The 23,576-nt window shown below is 46.8% G+C and overlaps 1 protein-coding gene across 2 annotated transcripts in view; it reads left to right on the top strand.

The window, feature by feature from the left end:
- CNIH3 (cornichon family AMPA receptor auxiliary protein 3) overlaps positions 1-23,308 on the top strand; it is a 71,051-nt gene extending 47,743 nt beyond the window's left edge. The window contains exons 3-6 of one of the 2 annotated variants that reach the window (XM_083175565.1): positions 8,063-8,110; positions 18,596-18,708; positions 20,374-20,517; positions 22,804-23,308. In XM_083175565.1, the coding sequence (XP_083031691.1) occupies positions 8,063-8,110; positions 18,596-18,708; positions 20,374-20,517; positions 22,804-22,831 (333 nt within the window). In that variant the 3' untranslated portion in view covers positions 22,832-23,308. Of the gene's footprint in view, positions 1-8,062; positions 8,111-18,595; positions 18,709-20,373; positions 20,996-22,803 lie in introns of those variants that run through there. The other variant, XM_083175563.1, reaches the window with a different exon arrangement.
- The last annotated feature ends 268 nt before the right edge of the window (positions 23,309-23,576 follow it).

Here is a 23,576-nt window from a genome sequence, read left to right as displayed (position 1 = left end):
ATATCTAAAAATAAAATCTTACTCAAGTCAGTGTGCCAGATGTAGTAATCTACAAAAAGTGATAAAGTAACAACTAACTAGTTCCTAATTGTCATTTTTTACCATCTGTGCCATGGCAGTTAGGGGCTGTTTAGCTGGTACTTTATCTCTCACCACTTTTGGCTTGCACATCTGTCTCCTCCACCCCCCCCCCCCCCCCATCACTTAATCACTTAAAGGGAGGCGGGGGCAGCGGCAGCGGTAGTGGGGGCGGGCAGCAGCGGCTCTGAAATGAGTGCCCGGCGGGGTGTGTGCCGGTGACTGTGGGGCGGGCGGCGGTGATCAGTGTGTGCACTGCAGCGCCGCAGCAGACGGGCAGCAGCGGCTATTACAACTTTGAAATAACATGTCAAATGACTGTCCGGCTTCTGATTGGCTGAGATGGAGCACTCTCAGCCAATCAGTGGCCGCTGGGAAGGATTGGCTGAGAGTGCTCTATCCCAGCCAATCAAAAATCGGACAGTCATTTGACATGTTATTTTAAAGTTGTAATAAAGTTGTAAATACTCCCTGCCCGCTGCGGCGCTGCAGTGCACACACTGATCACCGCTGCCCGCCCCAAGTCACCGGCACACACACACAACCCCCCCCCCGCTGCCCTTGCCGGGCACTCATTTCAGAGCCGCTGCTGCCCGCCCCCACTACTGCCACTGCCCCCCGCCTGAACCTCACTGGCACGGCCGCTGCCCGCCCCCACTGCTCCTCACCGCCCTGCTGCTCCCCGGTTTTTTTTACATGTGATAAATCGCATGCAATTTATCACATGTAAAAAATGGTACATCAAGTGCCAAATTGTATGTGAGCCTCCCGGGGAGCTGCCGGGCCGCTCGCAGGAGAATTGGGTCCAACTTGTCCCTTGGACAAGTCGGCCTAATGTATGGGGGCCTTTACACTCTATAGGGAAATGGGTATTTGACAGACGAGGATTCTGCACGTTATCCCAAGTCCTATGTCTAGTGCATGCGGAGAACTGCGGTTATCAGGTAGCAGTGCGGCATCGCAGCAAGGTGGTGGTGGTAGGAATTGTGTCAGATACACTCCCTCCATTTTCTCTACAGGCAGAAAAAAAAAACAAATTTAATCCAGCAAATGCATTAAAAATATGATTAGAAAGAGGTTATTTTAAAATGTAAAATAATTATATGCATTTTACTAATCCTTTTGAAGTATTGAACATAATTCAAGAACAAGTCGTCCATTATTACATTTACCCGCAGGGAGCCTTCAGCTAAGTGTTAAAATAAAGATACAAATCAGAGATTTATGTTATTATGCCTGGAAATACAATGGAATGGAAGATGAAAGCAAGGCGGATAGCAGGACCAGTGAGAAGCAACGATGGCAAATCATAAGTGTGTAAAGGGCGGCAGTGGGCTCTATAATCGTGTGTTCGAGAGGACGGAAGCTTAACAGCTACTGTAATATAGTTTTACACAATCACTTCTGACAGGGAACATGCCGCTTGGTGTAGTTAAGTAGTGTTGCCTGAGGAAGCAGTCAGTGGCACTGTGAAACGCGTTAAATGAGCTCTTTGATAATGGCAGCATCTGTTATTTTTATTTTATTGTTTCTTTTTTAAGTTATTTTTAGGTTGTTGGTTCAGTGTTGCTACATATGCTTTATTGGTTTCGATTTTTTTTTACTTTTATAATCACAATACATTTATATAAGGTGGTTATTTATTGGTCAATGGGTGTTTTTCAGTTCTGATCGCTGACTTGCAAATCTAAAAGCCGATCGATTATCGAACAACTGCGCTTGCATATGGATAGAAGTGCTCATGCTCGAGGCCAAACTGCGACAAAAGTCTATTCTGATCGCAATCCCCTCGTAAGCTGATTGATAGGAAGCCACTGTTTGGTATTTTCTGGGACTGTCAGAAAAACGCTGGCGTTCCCAAGCGTCATCAGGGAGGGACTATGGCGTTATCTCTGGCCTCAGTCAGCCTGAATCTGTAACACAGTTGTTGAAGGGTCAGAGTTATGTACACTTGCCCAGACTTGGAAAACCCAGTGATTGGCACATGCGCAATAGAGATGTCCCAGGAACGCGATGTGGAAGCCATGTTTCTGTAGACCTGCACATATTCAGTAAACTCTGGCACAATGTCATAGTCTACCTCCCTGACAGTCAGGATGGGAGCATGACTGGAACCTGCCCCCGCACCCCTTAAAGTGTATCTGCCCCAGTTTCTGTATAAAGTGACACAGTATTCTAACTAAAATAGGATTTTAAGATTTGATATCTCATGAAATAAACAGTGGATCTTTTACTTTTTTAAACATTGTTTATTACAATTACCTGTAGAATTAGAACCCTCAAATAATTAGGGGGTTGAATGTTTTTTTGGGGGGGTACGTCATACACCTAGGACATATTTTGGGGGGGTCTCTAGTCCACCTCCAGAGATATACTGTATAAATCAATCTGGGGAAAAAATGAATGAACCATTGCGCACCATCCCACCAACATCTCCTTTCAGTAGTGTGCTGCGCCATTTTTCCAGAGACCTGTGCATGCACAGTGGAGTCTGAGCCCTCTAGTGCTCAGATGACACAACAATGCACTGCTGCAGGCAGCAGCAATGCAGAAATCACCAGAAAAATGGGCTGCAGTATAGGATCCTATATCTGTATAGGGTACAATAGATGTTACAGACATTGGGCAGTGGTCAGCATACCTCCCAACTGTCCCGCTTACCGCGGGAATGTCCCGATATTCGGGGACGTTCCTGCGTCCCGCCCGGGGCCGCCATTGTCCCGCGTGGGGGGGGGGGGACAGTTGGGAGTCCCCCCAGCCTGCCAAGAATAGATGCTGTGCGCATGCGCACAGCGTCTATTCAGCGCCGACGAGCGTCGGGAAACAGGGGTGTGGCCGGAGGCCGCGTTGTCCCGCGAGGCCGCGCCCCCTTTTCGGGAGCGCGCGCGGCTTCGCCGTGCGAGAGTCCCGGGAGGTATGGGTCAGGACATGTTTGGGGTGTAGTGTCCTATGTCTGTATAGGGCAGTTATGGCTAACCTTGACACCCCAGATGTTGTTGAACTACACATCACAGCATGCCCTGCTTCAGTTTTGCTATTTGGCCATGCTAAAACTGATGCAGGGCATGCTGGGATGTGTAGTTCAACAACAGCTGGAGTGTCAAGGTTAGCCATCACTTGTATAGGGTGTAATAGATGTATTATGGGCTTATGGCCATTGGACAGGACATGTTGGGGGTGTTGTGTCCTATGTCTGTATAGGGTGTAATAGATGTATTATGGCCAGCGGTCAGGTCATGTTGGGGTGTAGTGTCCTATGTCTGTATAGGGTATAATAGATGTATTATGGCCAGTGGTCAGGACATGTTGGGGGTGTAGTGTCCTATGTCTGTATAGGGTGTAATAGATGTATTATGGGCAGTGGTCAGGACATGTTGGGGGTGTAGTGTCCTATGTCTGTATAGGGTGTAATAGATGTATTATGGCCAGTGGTCAGGACATGTTGGGGGTGTAGTGTTCTATGTCTGTATAGGGTGTAATAGATGTATTATGGGCAGTGGTCAGGACATGTTGGGGGTGTAGTGTCCTATGTCTGTATAGGGTGTAATAGATGTATTATGGCCAGCGGTCAGGTCATGTTGGGGTGTAGTGTCCTATGTCTGTATAGGTTATAATAGATGTATTATGGCCAGCGGTCAGGACATGTTGGGGGTGTAGTGTCCTATGTCTGTATAGGTGTAATAGATGTATTATGGCCAGCGGACAAGACATGTTGGGGTGTAGTGTCTTATGTCTGTATAGGGTGTAATAGATGTATTATGGCCAGTGGTCGGGGCATGTTGGGGGTGTAGTGTCCTATGTCTGTATAGGTGTAATAGATGTATTATGGTCATGGCTAGTGGTCAGGATATGTTGGGGTTGTAGGCAGTGGCATAACTACTGTAAGGCAGCCCCAGCTGCCACTTGGGGGAGCAAGCGGCAGCGGGGTCTGTGTGGGCGCCGGCACCCGCTCGACGCACTGATATGCTGTTGTCTACTGATTCCTATTGGCTGGTCAGCTGCAGCGCAGATGTGGCCATGGCAGAGATGACAAATCCCCCCATTGATTCAACTGACTCTACACAGAGCAACACGCTGGAGAGGAGCCCGGGGGGAGCGCCACAAACTTTTTGGCAGGGGGGAGCAAATTTTATAGTTACGCCACTGGTTGTAGTGTCCTATGTCTGTATATGGTGAAATAGAAGTATTATGGCCAGTGGTCAGGACATGTTGGGGTGTAGTGTCCTATGTCTGTATAGGATGTAATAGATGTATTATGGCCTGTGGTCAGGACATGTTGGGGGTGTAGTGTCCTATGTCTGTATATGGTGAAATAGAAGTATTATGGTCAGTGGTCAGGACATGTTGGGGCATAACGTCCTATGTCTGTATAGGTGTAATAGATGTATTATGGCCAGCGGACAAGACATGTTGGGGTGTAGTGTCCTGTGTCTGTATAGGGTGTAATAGATGTATTATGGCCAGCGGTCAGGACATGTTGGGGTGTAGTGTCCTGTATCTGTATAGGGTGTAATAGATGTATTATGGCCAGCGGTCAGGACATGTCGGGGTGTAGTGTCCTATGTCTGTATAGGGTGTAATAGATGTATTATGGCCAGTGGTCAGGTCATGTTGGTGGTGCAGTGTCCTATGTCTGTATAGGGTGTAATAGATGTATTATGGCCAGTGGTCAGGACATGTTGGGGGTGTAGTGTCCTATGTCTGTATAGGGTGTAATAGATGCATTATGTCCAGCGGTCAGGACATGTTGGGGGTGTAGTGTCCTATGTCTGTATAGGGTGTAATAGATGTATTATGGTCGGTGGTCAGGTCATGTTGGGGTGTAGTGTCCTATGTCTGTATAGGGTGTAATAGATGTATTATGGCCTATGGTCAGGACATGTTGGGGTGTAGTGTCCTATGTCTGTATAGGGTGTAATAGATGTATTATGGCCAGCGGTCAGGACATGTTGGGGTGTCATGTCCTATGTCTGTATCGGGTGTAATAGATGTATTATGGCCAGCGGTCAGGACATGTTGGGGTGTAGTGTCCTATGTCTGTATAGGGTGTAATAGATGTATTATGGTCAGTGGTCAGGACATGTTGGGGTGTAGTGTCCTATGTCTGTATAGGGTGTAATAGATGTATTATGGCCGGCGGTCAGGACATGTTGGGGGTGTAGTGTCCTATGTGTGTATAGGGTGTAATAGATGTATTATGGTCGGTGGTCAGGTCATGTTGGGGTGTAGTGTCCTATGTCTGTATAGGGTGTAATAGATGTATTATGGCCAGCGGGCAAGACATGTTGGGGTGTAGTGTCCTGTGTCTGTATAGGGTGTAATAGATGTATTATGGCCAGCGGTCAGGACATGTTGGGGTGTAGTGTCCTGTATCTGTATAGGGTGTAATAGATGTATTATAGGCCAACGGTCAGGACATGTCGGGGTGTAGTGTCCTATGTCTGTATAGGGTGTAATAGATGTATTATGGCCAGTGGTCAGGTCATGTTGGTGGTGCAGTGTCCTATGTCTGTATAGGGTGTAATAGATGTATTATGGCCAGTGGTCAGGACATGTTGGGGGTGTAGTGTCCTATGTCTGTATAGGGTGTAATAGATGCATTATGGCCAGTGGTCAGGACATGTTGGGGGTGTAGTGTCCTATGTATGTATGTATAGGGTGTAATAGATGTATTATGGCCAGTGGTCAGGACATGTTGTGGTGTAGTGTCCTATGTCTGTATAGGGTGTAATAGATGTATTATGGCCAGAGGTCAGGACATGTTGGGGGTGTAGTGTCCTATGTCTGTATAGGGTGTAATAGATGTATTATGGCCAGCGGTCAGGACATGTTGGAGGTGTAATGTCCTATGTCTGTATAGGGTGTAATAGATGTATTATGGCCTGTGGTCAGGACATGTTGGGGGGATGTTTTGCCCTACTATACAGTGTAATATACACTGCCTAAACACATGAAATCTTACCCTAATCCCTATTTGTAATTCTCTAGTTCTAAAAATATTTTAGTGTTTGTTATTTTGCGTATCATTTTATTTTTAAACAGATTTGGAATCACAGCCCGTGGCGTTGTCTTAGTGGAACACAACAATTAATTTACAGTCTTCTGAATTCTTCCCCGGGGGCACATCCCTGCCAGTGCATGCGGCATGCCATGATACGAGTCCTGGAACATAGAGAGAAGTACAGTGTGTGTTCCTAAACGCTGGAGTCTTCTGAGTGCCCAATAAATTACCCATTTCTCTACTCTATCACAGTCTACCTCCATCCCGGAATCCTACACACACAACATCTAAAGAATGTAACAGGGAGGGTGACAAGTGTTCACGGTCGTTCCTACGAGACACGGTCTGTTCCTCTTATAGAGAATACCAGCTCACCACTTGCATTGATTAGATACATAGCAGAAGAGTTTATTCCACTACAGATGTGTCCAGATGCGTCACCATGCGATGCAGATAGGACGCACGAGGAGACTGCGCTGAGTAATGTGATACGTGACTGTGTGCGACTGAGTCTCTGAGGGGCCCATTTATCATTACATTTTTTTTTTAAAAATCTCTGGGGTTTGCTGCAAGTAGTAATATGTATATAGGATGGACCCCTCCATTCCTGCACGCAGCCGGTTCCCCTCAGATTTATATGGGAAATTCAGCACTGCTGAATATACTAATTTTCAGAATGCAAAGCATTCGGGGTATCGGACCTGCTGCTGCCACCATCCGAAAATTGTGGTAGCCTATGGGCTACACAGTGCACTGCCGGCAGGGCAGAGGGTTCCCCCAGATCCCTCCCTGGGAGGGTCCGCTGTTCAGCTAAATCAGCAGTGGTGCTCAGCGGGGCACCCAATGGTCAGTGCCTCTGGCCAAATGGTAGGCTTCCCCCGGCCCACAGCCTGATTTTTGGGGACGTTCCCGTATCACACCGGGGCTGGCAGTGTTCTGTTGCAGGGGGCGGGGAAGTTGGGAGTCACATGTGCACAGTATCTCAGTATCTATTCCTGCACCCAGGGGGGCTGGGGGCATAGCCAACAGCTCACGGAGCCGCTGGGCATGCCTTCACAGCATGTCCTTCCGGTAGTGTTGCGAGTATAGACCACGCCCCCTTCCTGCTAGGCTACGCCCCCAAACTTTTGCACACACTGTCCCTCCTTGCATCACTCAAATGTTGGGAGGTATGCAGCCCTACTTAATAACGCTGTCCCAAAATGTTGTTTGATTTGGGGCCCTTGGTATTCCTTCTTTCAAAGAAAACTACCTGACACAATGTAAAGCTGGCTTTTACTCCATAATGATTAGTCCACAGGTTGTCAAGCTACCTCCAATCCCCCTTCCCCCACCTCTCCCCCCCCACCACCACCACTTCTCCCCTGTTCTCCCTCCCCCTGATGTGATGATATCACATTTAAGAATATTGATAGTTACAGTGTTATATATTAATAGTTACAAAATCGGAGGACTGTTCCATAATATGGAAATATCTCAATGTTTTAATTTTGATAATATGCATTTTGCAATTAATATGAACAATTTTTTTGTTACATTTAATGTGCATATTCTGATACATATGTTGTATTATTTTTCCTTTTTTTGGACTTTAATCCTCTGCATAAATAAAAATATATATAAGAAAAGAGAGAATTGCAGCGTTGGTATGTGAACCGCATTTCATTGGATTGTGAGCACTGATGACAACCCCGCCATTACCTATTTGCAGTCACTGGTACCATAAGTGGGAACATAAGACTTTCATCGCTGCCTGCAGCCATTGCCCGGACTTGATCCATAGGATTAAATGCTGAAGGTGATTAGGACGGTGGTGCCCCAGATCTGGGGAGATGTTGGGAACTGTAGACAGAGCATTGGAGCCCCGGATATGAATAAACTATAACAACATTTCAGAAACTGATAAATACTGTATATATGTATAGCTTGCATTGTGCGGCACAGGAGGCGTCTGAGCAGTCACTCTATGTTATTCTTTTATAGAGGGAGCGGCTAAGAAACATTGAGCGGATCTGCTTCCTCCTCCGCAAGGTGAGTCCATTGCATTCTCCTGTCCCCGGCATCGGTGGCTGGTTATCTGTATGTAATGTGCTCTGTCTACTGCTCATCTGGTATAAGCAGCACGTCCCCCTGTACCCTGTCTTTTGTTAACATCAAATGCGCCAGCATAGGCATGTAATGTATGACAGTCAGCTAGGTCCTAGTCTCAGCTGATGCCAGGCTTAGGCAGCACATGGCAGGGAGAGATTGGCACAACATAGAAACCATTTCCAAGTTTGCTTATGATGACCTGTCGGCAGCCGTGTCGGCAGTTTGGGTGAACAAAGCATAAGTCAGGGTTATTGTTCTATATAGCGACTGTTGTGCCGATATATGCTGTGATTGCAGGGTGACCCTCAATGGATAGAACTAAGGGCCTGATTCTGAGTTGGATCAACGTAAAAAAGAGAAAGTAACTGTGCGGTTCCCATTTAAAAAAATGTCGCTGTGGCATTATTTTTTAAATCTAGATGAGTCAGCGCGAGCAGCTGATCTCCTGTGTAAGTACCACACTCCCCCCCCCCTCTCTCCCCTACTGTGGGTATTAGGTGTAAGGGGCACTACTACTGTGGGCAGTATGTGTACGGGGCACTACAACTGTGGGCAATATGGTTAAGGGGCACTACTACTGTGGGCAATATGGTTAAGGGGCACTACTACTGTGGGCATTGTGTAAGTGGCACTACTACTGTGGGCAGTATGTGTACGGGGCACTACAACTGTGGGCAATATGGTTAAGGGGCACTACTACTGTGGGCAATATGGTTAAGGGGCACTACTACTGTGGGCATTGTGTAAGTGGCACTACTACTGTGGGCATTGTGTAATTGGCACTACTACTGTGGGCAGTATGTGTAAGGGGCAATACTACTGTGGGCAATACTATTGTGGGCAATATGTGTCAGGGGCACTTCTTCTGTGGGCAGTATGTGTAAGGCGCACTACTACTTTGGACAGTATGTGTAAGGGGCACTACTACTATGGGCAGTATGTGTAAGGGGCACTACTACAGTGGGCAGTGTGTTTACGTGGCACTGCTACTGGGGGCATTATGTAGGTCACTACTACTGTGGACATTATATGTAAGGGGCACTAGTACTGTGAGCATTATGTATGTCACTACTACTGTGGGCATTATGTGTAAGTGGCACTACTACTTTGGGCAGTATGTGTAGGGGGCACTACTACTGTGGACAGCATGTGTAAGGGGCACTACTACTGTGGGCATTATGTAAGGCACTACTATTGTGGGCATTATGTGTAAGGGGCACTACTACTGTGGGCATTATGTATGTCACTACTACTGTGGGCATTGTGTGTAAGCGGCACTACTACTGTGGGCATTATGTATGTCACTACTACTGTGGGCATTGTGTGTAAGGGGAACTACTACTGTGGGCAGTATGTGTAAGTGACACTACTACTGTGGGCAGTATGTGTAAGTGACACTACTACTGTGGGCAGTATGTGTAAGTGACACTACTACTGTGGGCATTATGTGTAAGTGGCACTACTACTGTGGGCAGTATGTGTAAGCGGCATTACTACTGTGGGCAATATGTGTAAGTGACACTACTACTGTGGGCAGTATGTGTAAGCGGCACTACTACTGTGGGCAGTATGTGTAAGCTGCACTACTACTGTGGGCAATATGTGTAAGGGGCACTATGTAGCTATCTATCAATTCATTTATCTCTGTCTAAAGTGTAGACTGACAGAGAAGTGGGGGGGGGGAGTAGATAATAGTCCCCAATGTGTGTGAGTGTCATTTCATTGGACATTTGGGGCATAGTCTGTCCTACCCGTATGCAAGTGGTGGATTACCACCCAGGCAATCAGAGGTTAATAAAGTTTCAAATATAATATACTTCACTACCAGTCCTTTAAAAATAACACTATGAACCTGTGCAGAAAACAGAGAATTTATTGTGCTCATATATGAAATCTGCAAAGTACAACGTGTACTCTAATTACTGCTGTATTAAAAACAAAAAATGCAACAAGACTGGAGAGGCTCACGTCGTCGCCATCACTCATCGCAATAAGACGCTACACCTCCAGCTGAGGACTGCGCTCCCGGAACAATGGCTGGAAATTATCCCAGAAACAGTCATTTCCGTCTCGTTACCGTTACGAGGACCTAGACAAATATAGTAAATGCTGAGTGGCTGGCACTGACTGCGTCTCTATTAAATTTAATATTTAATCCGATGTGCTTTAAAGATGGATAAACCCCACATTTTTTGTCATCATTTGCATATATGAATCATGCCGCTAAATGCGTTGTTCAAATCTTACAAACTCAACGCTTTTCTATGAGGAGAAATGCAGCGGTTCTGTCACGGTCGTGACGAGCTGGTGATGGATCGGAAATGAGATGTTTCTGCTGGGAAACTGGACAGGAACCATTATTACCGCTACCCGATAGAATCTCAAATTTCCAAGGAAAAAATGAGTTGCAGCGAAGGTTGAGACGTACAGTCTCCAGATTGGGCGCAGTGTTGTACACTAGTCCGCAGGTTCTCAAAGTCTGTCCTCAGGACCCCACACAGCGCATGTTTTGCGGGTCTCCTCTCAGAATCACAAGTGAAATAATTAGCTCCGTCTGTGGATCTTTTAAAATGTGTCAATGAGTAATAAATGCACCTGTGCACCTGCTGGGTGCCCTGAAAAACGTGAACTGTGTGGGGTCCTGAGGAGCAAGTTTGAGAACCACTGCACTAGTCTTTGTTTTCTAGATATATTTATTTACTTGAAGTACGAGGTATTTGGCTTCATTACCGAGTAAACATGAAAAAAAGGCCTACTGAGGGGGAAGAGCAGGGTTGCCGACTCTCCCGGAATGGCCGGGAGTCTCCTGAAGACCGGGTCTCAGAGGAGGGGCGGAGCTAAAATGACACGATCGCGTCATTTTAGCCCCGCCCCCTCCACGGAGATCCGTGAATTCGGCAGTTTGTCACCATGGGGGCGGGGCTTAGAGACGGCACACTTAAGCCACGCCACCTGAGCGACTGCTGGAACTCTCCTCTCCGGTCTTCTCCCGGAGAGGAGAATTATAAAGTCGGCAACCCTGGGGAAGAGGTTCTGTGTAACCCTCCTTCACGAAGCTTAGAAGGACCCCATCCTCCTGATGAGGCTAGGGTCTCTCTCCAGACTTCCCTCCGCTTTACGGTTCGGGGTTGTCCCATCCTCAGTAAGTATAGGTTTACTTTTCTTTATGAACAGAGGAGAAATAATTTAATGGTGAGTAACCCCCCATCCAAATCTAAAGGCCCCCATACACTATGGGCCTTATTCTAGTTCACTCTTTCTGACAAAATCCTTCTTAGATGGATAAAACCATGTGCACTGCAGGTGGGGCAGATGTAACATGTGCAGAGAGAATTAGATTTGGGTGGGGTTTTTCTTCAAAGTGAGCTCTATATTGCAGTGTAACAATAAAGCAGTCAGTATTTACCCTGCACAGAAACAAAATTACTCCCCCAAATCTAATTCTCTCTGCACATTTTACATCTGCCCCCCTGCAGAGCACATGGCTTTGTCCATCTAAGAAGGATTTTGTCAGAAAGAGTGAACTAGAATAAGGCCCCATGTGACTTCTCAGAGGGGAGAAATCGCATACGATGCCCTTTGAACCAACTGGGAGCTTCCCGGGAGGCAGGCACACATACAATATATTGGATGCAATCCCGTTCCCCGCTGCCGGGAGGGGAGGGGGTTGTGAGTCGGAGGTTGTACGTGCAGCAGAACTGCGCATCGGATCGGATGTCAAACGCCTCTGATTTGGCCACTTTTCACCCGATTTCTCATCCCGATCCATCAGAATCGTCTGAAAAGAGGCCAAATCAGACATAGTATTGTATAGGGGCCTTAGCTCTCTCTCTGCACATGTTACATCTTCCCCACCTGCAGTGCAGCATGGTTTTCCCCATTTACAGGTATGTGCCTTTTTTTGCTTTGCTTACAAATCTGAATCAGTCCCATTATATTAGTCCCCAGACTTCACATTGCAAAGTACTCGCTGGAGGGTGGTTGGACAGACTTCAACTGTGCGCTGAGTGAAATGGGCTCCCGGAAGTAATTCGCATATGATCTCCTCTGTCTGGTGATGGGAGAGGTGAAAGGGAAGCTGTGTTCTAATGTGGGCACCGTACTGTAGGGGCGTATTCGCATAATTGCTAATTGGCACCGTAGAGCTTGCAATCACATTTTGGGTGCTCTCTCCAGTGAATGCAGTTTGGCCTCAAATGTTTCCAACGATGCGCCCGGTGGTTTATTTGCAAAGACTGGTACGATAATAAATCACAGAAGGTCGAGGTACTGTCATTTTTCAATAGCTTGAGAATGTTATTAAAAAATGTTCTCGTTTTAAATTGAATTCCCTGAATATTTGGGAGTAATGCGATATATATCCAGGTTCTGGCATCGGTATGAAGCACAATCTGCAACATGGCAGGTAGCAGCTGATTTGCAGCTACTTTATCTCTCTCCAATTAATCGCTCTCCAAGGCTTAGTACATCCACCTCTTTGGAGCTTGTTCATCACTTAATATTTGCGGTTTATTCCGGTTACCGCAAATATTTAGTATCACCCCCAATGTATGAAGGGGGGACCGCAGCAAGCATCTCCAATATCAGCTACATTCCCAATAGTAGCCGCAAACCTCAAAGGTTTCTATGAGGGTTATGATGCTGCAAAGTCTTCCCAAGATTACACCCGTAGCAAACGCCATCAGAAGATGACATTAGACTACTGAAGCCTATGTGCTGCCCTTCACAAACTTACCCAGCAGAAGATTCCGCCTCCTGGCCAGTGCACATGTGTGGTCAGTGGATCCAGAGGCGGGGATGCAGCCCAGTTCTAAATTCAAACAGGGGAGCTGCACCAGTTGCTGTCCCAACCTGAGTCACTGGGTTGGGTGTCCATGACCTTACTGCCAAGAATACGGTGTCTAAGATATGTAGGGAAAATATAGGCTCCACAAATAGTAACCAATAATTAGGCTAACTTAGAGTTGGGAAAAAACATGCAAGTGCGCACCTGGGTAACACATGCTGCGCTGCTGGGGGGCAGATGTACAACATGTGCAGAGATCGAGATTTGGGAGGGGCATCTCCCATATAAAAGCTAAAGGCCCCCATGCACTTGTCCGATTTCGCCTCTTTCCACTGGATTCCGATGGATCGGTCCAAGAGATTGGCTGAAAAGTGGCCATATTGGAGGTGTTTGAAATCTGATCCAATGCATGGTCCCATGCACATCGGAGTGGGCGGTTGAACCTACTGCACGTCCGACCACCGACTTGGCCCCCCTCCCGGCAGCGGGGAATGGGATCGCATACGGTACATCTTATGCAGAAGGACCGCATACGACATATCGTATGTCACATAGGGCCTTATTCTAGTTCACTCTTTCTGACAAAATCCTTTTTAGATGGACAAAACCATGTGCACTGCAGGGGGGCAGATGTAAAATGTGCAGAGAGAATTAGATTTGGGGGAGTTATTTTGTTTCTGTGCAGGGTAAATACTGGCTGCTTTATTGTTACACTGCAATATAGAGCTCACTTTGAAGAAAAACCCCACCCAAATCTAATTCTCTCTGCACAAGTAACATCTGCCCCACCTGCAGTGCACATGGTTTTGTTCATCTAAGAAGGATTTTGTCAGAAAGAGTGAACTAGAATAAGGCCCATAGTGTATGGGGGCCTTAAACCGCAATGCAAAAATAAAGCTGTCCAACATTCGTGGCCTACATGCAAAAGCAGATGGTATTTATCCTGCATGCAGATATAATACTTAAAACATGTACAGTATTTTCTTTCTTTGCTCTGCTCCGACCCCTGAAGTCAGAGCCTGATTCTGAGTCAGGCAGAAACATGCGCAAGTGCAGGCAGCCATGACAGCCCAATTTACCACCCCTGTGATAAGGCAATTATCCTTCAATATTAATGCTTATAATGGCACCGCCAGCAGCTTTGTTATTAGCCAACGCAACAGCCAGCAATGTCGGTATTTTCAAAGGGGCGCCTGTTTCGGACGGATCATTTACAGAGGGCAAAGAACCCAACAGGCACCCCTTTGTAATGCACATTCTTCAAACTATCATAGAAGCCCGGCTACATGCTCCCCAACATTTCCAAGAGTCTCTGCCCAACAGATGGATCCTTTCTGTGCATCCACAAAGTTACCGCCCAGTTGGTGCACAGAAAAGTGGAGTGAGACCTGGGCCCGACATTGCGCATTCTGCAAGCATCTGCTAGATGTGACCTGTGTGAACTGAACCAGGCCCAGCATCTTTCTCTGTCTCCGGGTCATTAGACAAACCAAGGAGAGAGGTAAAGTGGACGGAAATAAAGTACTAGAAATCAGCTCCTAACTGTCACAGTATGTAATGTGGCAGTTAGGGCCTTATTGGCTGGTACTTTGTCTCCACCTACTTTATTTCCCTCTACGGCTTAGTACATAGACCCCCAAGAGTTGATGTATGCTGTAACTCTAGCTCTAGGACTGTTATACACTATGGTTGACAGTCATGATGTAACTATATCAGGACTTATCCTGAGCCCAGCAGCCACCAGCGTCTTCCATCTGCCAGTTCTTAAATGTCAGGATTTACACAACTAATTACTTAAATATCTAGAAAATTGCGGAGAGAAAGGTCAGGCTCCGCCGGGTCTCCGTTCTGCATTTATTTTTATCTAACCATGAAAGTACATTTTCAGATGCATGGGGAACTATTAAATATTTGATGTACTATGTTTCACGCAGCCAACCGCGGCAATTGTAGGTCAGTGTCTCGTATCTAATTAGATATAGGATTTGTATAATCTTCCTCTGGCCGTATTATACACCACACATGAATAGACAGGTAATGAGACATCACACATGACTTCATGTGACTGACAGGTAGGAATGTGGGGGAGATTGGGGGACCCATGGTCATAACTTGTAGTGTGTTCATTTGCCATCCTCACAACAGAAATCAATTGAGGCATCCACTATGACAGCCAAGCCTTGGCCATCATTGTGGGAGGCACCGTCCCTGCCCTACAGCACCCGCATGTGGCACGCTGAGCCACCCGGATCTCCAGACTACAAATATATATTACACTGTAAAAATAAAGCTGTCTAATATCTGTGGGCTACATGCATGGGTGGATTGGCCATTAATCTCGTAGGGGAGTTTCCAGGGAGGCTACCCAAACATGAGACCGCTGGATCCCCCGCGGGAACCAGGACAAGTGGGCAGCGGCGTCTCAGTTGTTAAGAGTCTCTGTCTGTATACAGAGACCCTGCGCACCTCCAAAGATGGCTGCCATCTGGTGTGGAGACAGACGTTAGAGGTGTATCTGCACCTCTAGTGCCTGCCAGGAGAGCACAGAGCGCCTAACACTGCCCAGAAGTGTGCATTCCGGGAGCGCTGGGCTGGCGTGCAGTGACATCCCAGGCAATGAGCAATTACCTCCCCCTGGGCAATGAGCAATTACCTCCACCTGGGTAACGAGCATTTAACTCTCCCTTGGCAACGATTAAGTAACTCCCCCTGGGCAAAGAGCATATAACTCCCTCTGGGCAACAAGCAATTAACTCCTCCTGGGCAATGAGCATGTAACTCCCCCTGGGCAACAAGCATGTATTCCCTCTGAGCAACGAGTAAGTAACCCCCCTGGTAAACTAACAAGTAACTCCCCCTGGGCCACGAGCACGTAATCCCTTGTGGGCAACAAGTGTGGAACTTCCCTGGCAATAAGCATGTAATTCCCCCTTGGCAATGAGCATGAAACCCCCTGGCAATGAGCATTTAACCCCCCCCCCATAGCAATGATCATGTAACCCCCTGTCAACGAGCATGTAACCCCCATAGCAATGAGCATGTAACCCCCTGGTAACGAGCATTTAACCCCCCATAGCAATGAGCATGTAACCCCCCTGGCAACAAGCATTTAACCCTCCATAGCAATAAGCATGAAACCCCAAAGTGATGTAACCACTGGAAATGAGCATGTAACCCCTTGCATCAAGCAAGAAACCTGACAACAAGCATGTAACGAGCATGGAGGTAAGCGGCAGTTATGTGGTATAATATATAATATGCATTACGTTGTGTGGTACAATATGTAATAGGCATTACGATGTGTTGTATAATATGTAATAGGCATTACTGTGTGTGGTATAATACTTAATAGGCATTATGGTGTGTGGTATAATATGTAATGGGCATTATGGTGTGTTGTATAATATGTAATGTGCATTACGGTGTGGTATAATATGTAATGGGCATTATGGTGTGCATAATCCTGGTGCAGTTTGTCTAAGGGGCTCAACCTGGTGCAGTGTGTGGTGTAATATGAATTGGTACTAATATGTGGCAACGCAGCTTCCATACATTTTTGCCTACATAGTCAAAATCATAAGGAAAATTTGCAAAAATCGCTCAGTGTTACGGGGGCTTGCGATACAGATGCTCAGCCCGGTCGTTATAGCCAGTAGAACTAGAATATGCAGCACACTCTATTTCCACTATATTGCAGGAGGGCCATGCCCCACCCCCACCTCTCCAGTGTTTGCTGGCCAATGCTTTAGCCTTGCCTGTTGTCGATGTCTCTAGGTATAACGATGTAATAATTCTGCCTACTGCTATGCTGTCTCCGCCCATTGCTGATTTGGTGCCGCCCACATGAGGCCACTTCCAGAAATTCTCCAGGGACACTTTTGGTCCCGAATCCGCCCCTGGCTACATGCAAGATCAGCTAGTATTTACCCTGCACAGAAACCATATATTGTAAATGTATTTGCTTCACTTGCACCCCATACACAAAGGCCCTTATTCTGGTTCACTCGCTAAGGCAAATTCTTTCTCAAATGGACAAAACCATGTGCACTGCAGGTGGGGCAGATGTAAATTATGCAGAGAGAGTAAGATTTGGGTGAGTTATTTTGTTTCTGTGCAGGGAAAATACTGACTACTTTTTTTTTTACACTGCAATATAGATCTCACTTTGAAGTAAGACCCCACCCAAATCTAATTCTCTCTGCACAAGTTACATCTGCCCCACGTGCAGTGCAGCATGGTTTTGTCCATTTGAGAAGGAATTTGCGAGTGAACCAGAATAAGGGACAATGGGGCAGATGTATCAACGGTCGTTATGGGGGAGAAGGGGTATTAGCGCACGTTATGTGCACTGATACCGCTTCTCCCCCATGTATGAAGCGGCCGGGATGCGTTAATGGACAGGGGCGCTATGCGCCCCTGTCCATATCGGCGCTGCTATCAAAATGATAGCAGGCCGAATGTATGAACGGTCAGCATCGCTGACCGTTCCGCACGAAGCCGGTTTTGGCTTCGCCAGCATCAGGCTGGCGAAGCCCTATCTAAACAGCAGGGACAGCGCTGTCCCTGCTGTCAGCTGTGGGCTGCGCTGGGGATCTCGCGTGAACAGCGAGATCCCGCGCATGCCCAGTGCGGCCGGCCGGGGGACAGGAGATAGCGCATCAGTATTAACTGATGCGCTATCTCCAGAAAGGGACATCGCTGAAGGGGGGAGTTAACGCTCCCCCGCTTCGGCAGACAAGATGTTAATACATCTTGTCGATGTCCCTTCCTGCTTCGCCTCGCTATTGAGGCGAAGCAGGAAGTATCATAGCAGCGCGATAAGCGCTGCTATGATACATCTGCCCCATAGTTTCAGGCCCTTAGTTCTCTGTAGTGGAGTTCAGTCTACAGGCGATTCCTTCAGTTCTGTATCCAGTGCCTCGGGCTGGTGTTGCAGAAACAGTGATCAATACTGCATGCTCCCAGGCAGAAAAAGGCAGCGCTCTGTAACCGGAGAAATGACACGGAACGCTCAATAGGAAATCAGTTTCCCTGCTGCACTTTTAGTGTTTCAGCTCTAAAAAACTGAGGTGTACAGAATTCCTGCAACCTGAGGACTCAGCACCAGGGGAATCACTGATCTGTCAGAAGCGTTGTAGGCATAGGCGCCTGATAGGTCTGCCGAGCCCCAGTAAAATAAGAGGGCGTGGCCAACTGGAGGGGGCGTGGTCACATCCCTGTAAAAAAGAAACTTAGCAGAGGTAGGGATGGCCATCGTTGCCATCCATAGTTGCCATCAATGGCAATTCTGCAACTGGCCATTGATAGTGCTTAACTATGCAATGGATGACCATCAATATTTTTACATATTGATGGTCATTCATTGCATTTGATTCGTTGGCCTGTTGGCCAATCAAAACACAGGGGGCGGGGCTTCGTGGGTGTTGGGGGGGGGGCGGAGCTATGCTCCACGTCCCGACACTTTGGGAAAAAAAAGGCAAAACATACCATGCAGATGGTGTCACCGTTTTATACGTTTTGCGTCTCGCCTATGGTACTGCCCACATAAAAGCCCCGACTAGGGATCGTGGTGCTGTCACTGTCACGTGGTTGGAGAACAGAGTCATTCATTTATTCTCACAACTCTTTTATATTCTCAGCTGGTGCTTCCCGAATATTCCATCCACAGTCTGTTCTGCATCATGTTTATGTGCGCGGAGGAATGGCTGACTCTCGTGCTGAACGCCCCACTGCTCCTCTACCACATATGGAGGTAAGTTGGTCTCCTGATGACCCAAGTGCCACATTGGTGTCGTCAGCCCCTTTTTGACTGGTTACAGGTGAGCCTACCTTCAGGGGCTGACATTTTCCCAATTGGCTAATGGTCTTTGTACTGTGCAGTCACCTGAGTCACACTGCAGTCACGATGGCTTAGAGACGGCATGGTGGTGAGGATTTAGATGCAGGGTGATTGACAGGTAGTCAGCGATTGTGGGAGGTAATGGGGCTGATTAGTAAAACGCATCGCTAGCATTCTGTGGGCGTGTCAGAGCAGATACAGTATCATTGGCCCTTGCGGGTTAGTTGCAGCAGACATTTTTAGCAGCTATAGATCTGTTTAGAAATTCTATGGTACGACCGACATGACTTTGATGCACACAAGGTGGGTATGTCACTTGCCTGGCAGTCTGGGAGGGGGGGGGGGGAGTCTAAGGTATAAAAAGGCTGCCTGGGTCATTTATCTGTGTGACCAATTGCAGGAAAGCTGTGCGGTTACTAGGGAGGAATTTGCTGTCAGATAGTGATAGGACCATGAACATTTACTGTATGATGGTTGCGGAGTGAATGAGTCCGGAGTCAGTGTGGAGCCGCGCTTATTCAGTCTGCCGGAATGGGGCACAAGAGCGTCTCACATACATGCGTGACTCATTCTCTGCAAGCTTTGGCAAATGGCGCACCGAGGAGGGACGCTGGTGGGCTGGATCCATCTGTATCTATACAGTACATTGCTTCCAGTGGCGTTACTATAAATTCTGCTACCCCCTGCCAAACTGTTTGTGCCCCCTCCCCCACACTGCTGCTTCCCTAGACTCCAACGCATCTCAGGCAACCCTAGAAAGCCCATCCGCCCGCCCATCCTGTACACAGTAGCCAATAGTTGGCCCTGTGCACAATCAATTCAATCAGTGGGGGGATTTGTCGTCTCTGCCATGGTCGCACCTACACTGTGACTGTCTTGCCTCCGGTGCTCAGCCAGTGGGCAGCGGTATGCAGCAGCATGTCAGTGCGTCGAGCGGGTGCCGGCGCCCACACAGACCTTGCTGCCACTTGCTCCCCCAAGCAGCAGCTGGGGCTGCCTTACAGTAGTTTCACCACTGATTGCTTCCCATTAGTCTTTAACTCATCAGTTATTGACTCTGATCACAATATACATTGGAAGGAATATTAGTCCTGAGTCAGAATTGATTGCTAAGAGAGAATTCGCAGATTGAGTGATTGTCGAATGAATATAACATACACATTGCGCATGCACGAGTCCGATTGGTGAAAAAAAGGTCTATGGAACGTATATGCAATTCCTTCTTAATTTCGCTGATAGGAAGCCGGTGTTCCGGGGGTGGTAACCTGCTGTTTTATGGGTGTAAACGCAGGTGTGTCCAGGCATTTAAGGGAGGGCCTGCGTCATCAGCATCGGCCTTGATCAGCCTGTCTCTGTCGCAGTGATGTGGAAGGGTCAAAGCTACTCACATTTGCATAGGCTGCCAAATCCTTTCGATGTTTTGGGAATTGTGTATGGATTTGTGAGTCGATGTTGGTACGCAATCCATTCGCAATTCACTCGCAAATTTACATGGGGCTGCTTTTCTTTCTGTCCGGGCCCCAGCTATCTAGAGAATGGTCATTTGTTCACTAATGTCAATTTTCTGTCTACCTTCAGGTATTTCCACTGCCCGGCGGACAGCTCAGAGTTGGCATACGACCCACCTGTAGTAATGAACGCCAGTACCCTGAGTTATTGCCAGAAAGAGGCCTGGTGCAAACTAGCGTTCTATCTCCTGTCCTTCTTCTACTATCTATACTGGTACATCTCTCATACGTACATACAAGATACACAGATATAGGGACATGTTTATAAAAGTCTGCTTTGGAACCCATACCTGGGAGAGACCTTGTTGATGCAGTATAACTACCTTGTGTCTTGTTGCTGTGCTCAGTCTTGCCATGTGTATGACCTGTGATATGAACCTCATATTGTGGCAGAGTTTGGCTGTTACTAACACAGTTTTAACCTCCTACATAGCTGTTTTTGTTTCAGTTAATGAATGTGTTTCAACCTACATACGGAAATGATGATCATTATCATGTTTGTTATGATTGTTTAATCATACACCTGACTATAATCCTACAAACTCTCTGATTTTGTGCAACTGTACATAGAAGAATTGATGTTGTTTTGAAGGCAAAGGGTGGTCAAACCAAATATTGATTTGAGTAAGATTTCTCTTCTGTTCATCCACTTTGCATTTTGTTAATTGATAAAAATAAACTATTAACGCTTCTATTTTTGAAAGTTTTCTTATTTTGCAGCATCTTTTCCACATCTGCCTAAAACTTTTGCACAGTACTGTATTAGTAGAGCTACCTATGTCTCCTTACCCTAACCCTACGCATAGTCATACCTTAACCGCAGCCTAATCCTTACCACAGTCTAATCCTAACCATATAGTCTAACCCTAACTGCAGTCTAACCATAACTGCAGCACTTCTAACTGCAATATAACCCTAACTGCAGCCTAATCCTTACCATAGTCTAACCCTAACTGCAGTCTAATCCTAACTGCACCCTAACCGCAGTCTAACCCTAACTGCAGCATAAATACGGTTATGTTTAACCGTAGTTTAAACATAACCGTAGCCTAATCCTTACCGCAGTCTAACCCTAACTGCAGCACTCCAAACTGCAATCTAACCCTAACTGCAACCTAATACAAACCATAGTCTAACCTAACTGCAGCCTAATCCTTACCACAGCCTAACCCTAATCATAGTCTAACCCTAACTGCAGCCTAATCCTAACCATAGTCAAAAGGTGCCCATACATAAGATTTATCTTCAGATCTGGCTGGTTGGAACAAAAACATGGTTATGGATGAGAGACAGTTTGGCAGTCTTCCAGCATTTCCAAGCAAATGGTCAACTGTCATTTGCCCTCATCCATAACCATGTTTTTGTTCAAACCAGACAGATCTGAAGATAAATCTGCGTGTGTATGGCCACACTAAACGGCAGCCTAATTCTTACCACAGCCTAATCCTAACCGCAGTCTAACCCTAACCGTAGCCTAATCCTTACCACAGTCTAATCCTAACTGCAGCCTAATCCTAACCATAGTCAAACCCTAACTGCAGCACTCCTAACCGCAATCTAACCCTAACTGCAGCCTTATCCAAACCATAGTCTAATCATAACTGCAGCCTAATCCAAACCATAGTCTAACCCTAACCATAGTTTAACCGTAACTGCAGCCTTATCCTTACCACAGTCTAACCCTAGCCGCAGCCTAATACTAACCATAGTCTAGCCCTAACCGTAGCTTAATCCTAACCATAGTTTAACCCTAACCCCAGCCTAACCATAGTCTAGCCCTAACCGCAGCCTAACCCTAACCATAGTCTAGCCCTAACCGCAGCCTAACCCTAACCATAGTCTAACCATAACCGCAGCCTAATCCTAACCACAGTCTAACCTTAACTGCAGCCTAACCCTAACCAGTCTAACTCAAACTGCAGTCTAACCCTAACCGCAGTCTAACCCTAACCACAGCCTAATCCTAACCATAGTCTAACCCTAACCGTAATCTATCCCTAACCGCAGCCTAACCCTAGCTGCAGCCTAATCCTAACAGTAGTCTAACCCTAAATGCAGCCTAACTCTAACCATAGCCTAACCCTAACCGCAGCCTAACCCAAACCATAGTACAACCCTAACCATAGTCTATCCCTAACTGCAGAAGGGGAAAGTGCAAAAAAACTTACACACAAATAATTTATAAAAAACATATAGTGCATTAAAAGCGTTTCTTTAATTCTGATAGAAAATATATCACGACCAGCAATATAACCATTGCTCATACCATAAGAACAGACACTGTGGGCTGGCTACCACAAGGCATTTATATCAAGACACCAGGCCAGAGGCACCTTGACAAAGGGCACATAGTCCCGAAATGCATTGTGCAGCCCAATTGTCCACATACAAATATATGTATAACATTTGAACCAATTCAAATGTGTCTCTGTGGACAGCGAACTGAGCACAATGGCCGTCCCTTGTATGCTGTCTAACATGTTTTTTCTCGTTCCTGTAGTATGGTATATACATTGATGAGCTCCTAAGGAGGAAGAGTATGGGAGACTGACAAGCGGGAAAGATGAAGGCTTTTGTAAAGCGCTGGAGATTGTACGAGGGAACTCCAGGCGGTCAGACTTGGTATCCCTGAAGATCTGGGAGGACGTTTCTCTGGAAGGCAGTGGGACAGTTCCGATCAGTGACCAGCGTTCCACGCACGTCATCTACAGAGAGCATTAAACCAGCCGCACTGTGCCGCCCCAGTTTCATGATCTCTATGGCAGATTTACAAACCGCGACCAGCGTTAGGTTTTCTTAAAGCGTTTCATCCGTAACAGCGGTCACAGATGGCCGACAAAGCTTATAGGGTGCTTGCCGATGTGGAGAATTGTACGGGACACAGCCAACTGAACATTATCCCTTTAATAAAAGACCTTTATGAAGTACGATACTGGCAGCTGTCTCGTCGCTATCGCAATAATTCAAAGACTGGTACTTGTTTCCTAGCACGGCCACAATCGTAACTAATCGTGTCCCTTAATTAAGGGACACGATTAGCCTGATGGACCCGATTTCCTTTGAAATCAGGTCCATTTTGCCGGCTAGGAAACAAAAATCGGGGGCATCGCGTCGGTCGGGACCATTAACATTGGTCCCGACGCGACCGACGCGATGCCCCCGATATTTGCATTGACTTCAATGTTAAAAAAAATTTTAACATTGAAATCTTGTCGGGAACTGTAAAATATCGGGGGCATCGCGTCGGTCGGGACCATTAACATTGGTCCCGAC

The sequence above is a fragment of the Crinia signifera genome, chromosome 3 (assembly GCF_055691185.1).
Source record: "Crinia signifera chromosome 3, ASM5569118v1, whole genome shotgun sequence".
NCBI classification, from domain to species: domain Eukaryota; kingdom Metazoa; phylum Chordata; class Amphibia; order Anura; family Myobatrachidae; genus Crinia; species Crinia signifera.
The sequence above is the reverse complement of the archived record's forward strand: the minus strand, read 5'-3'. Positions and strand labels throughout refer to the sequence as shown.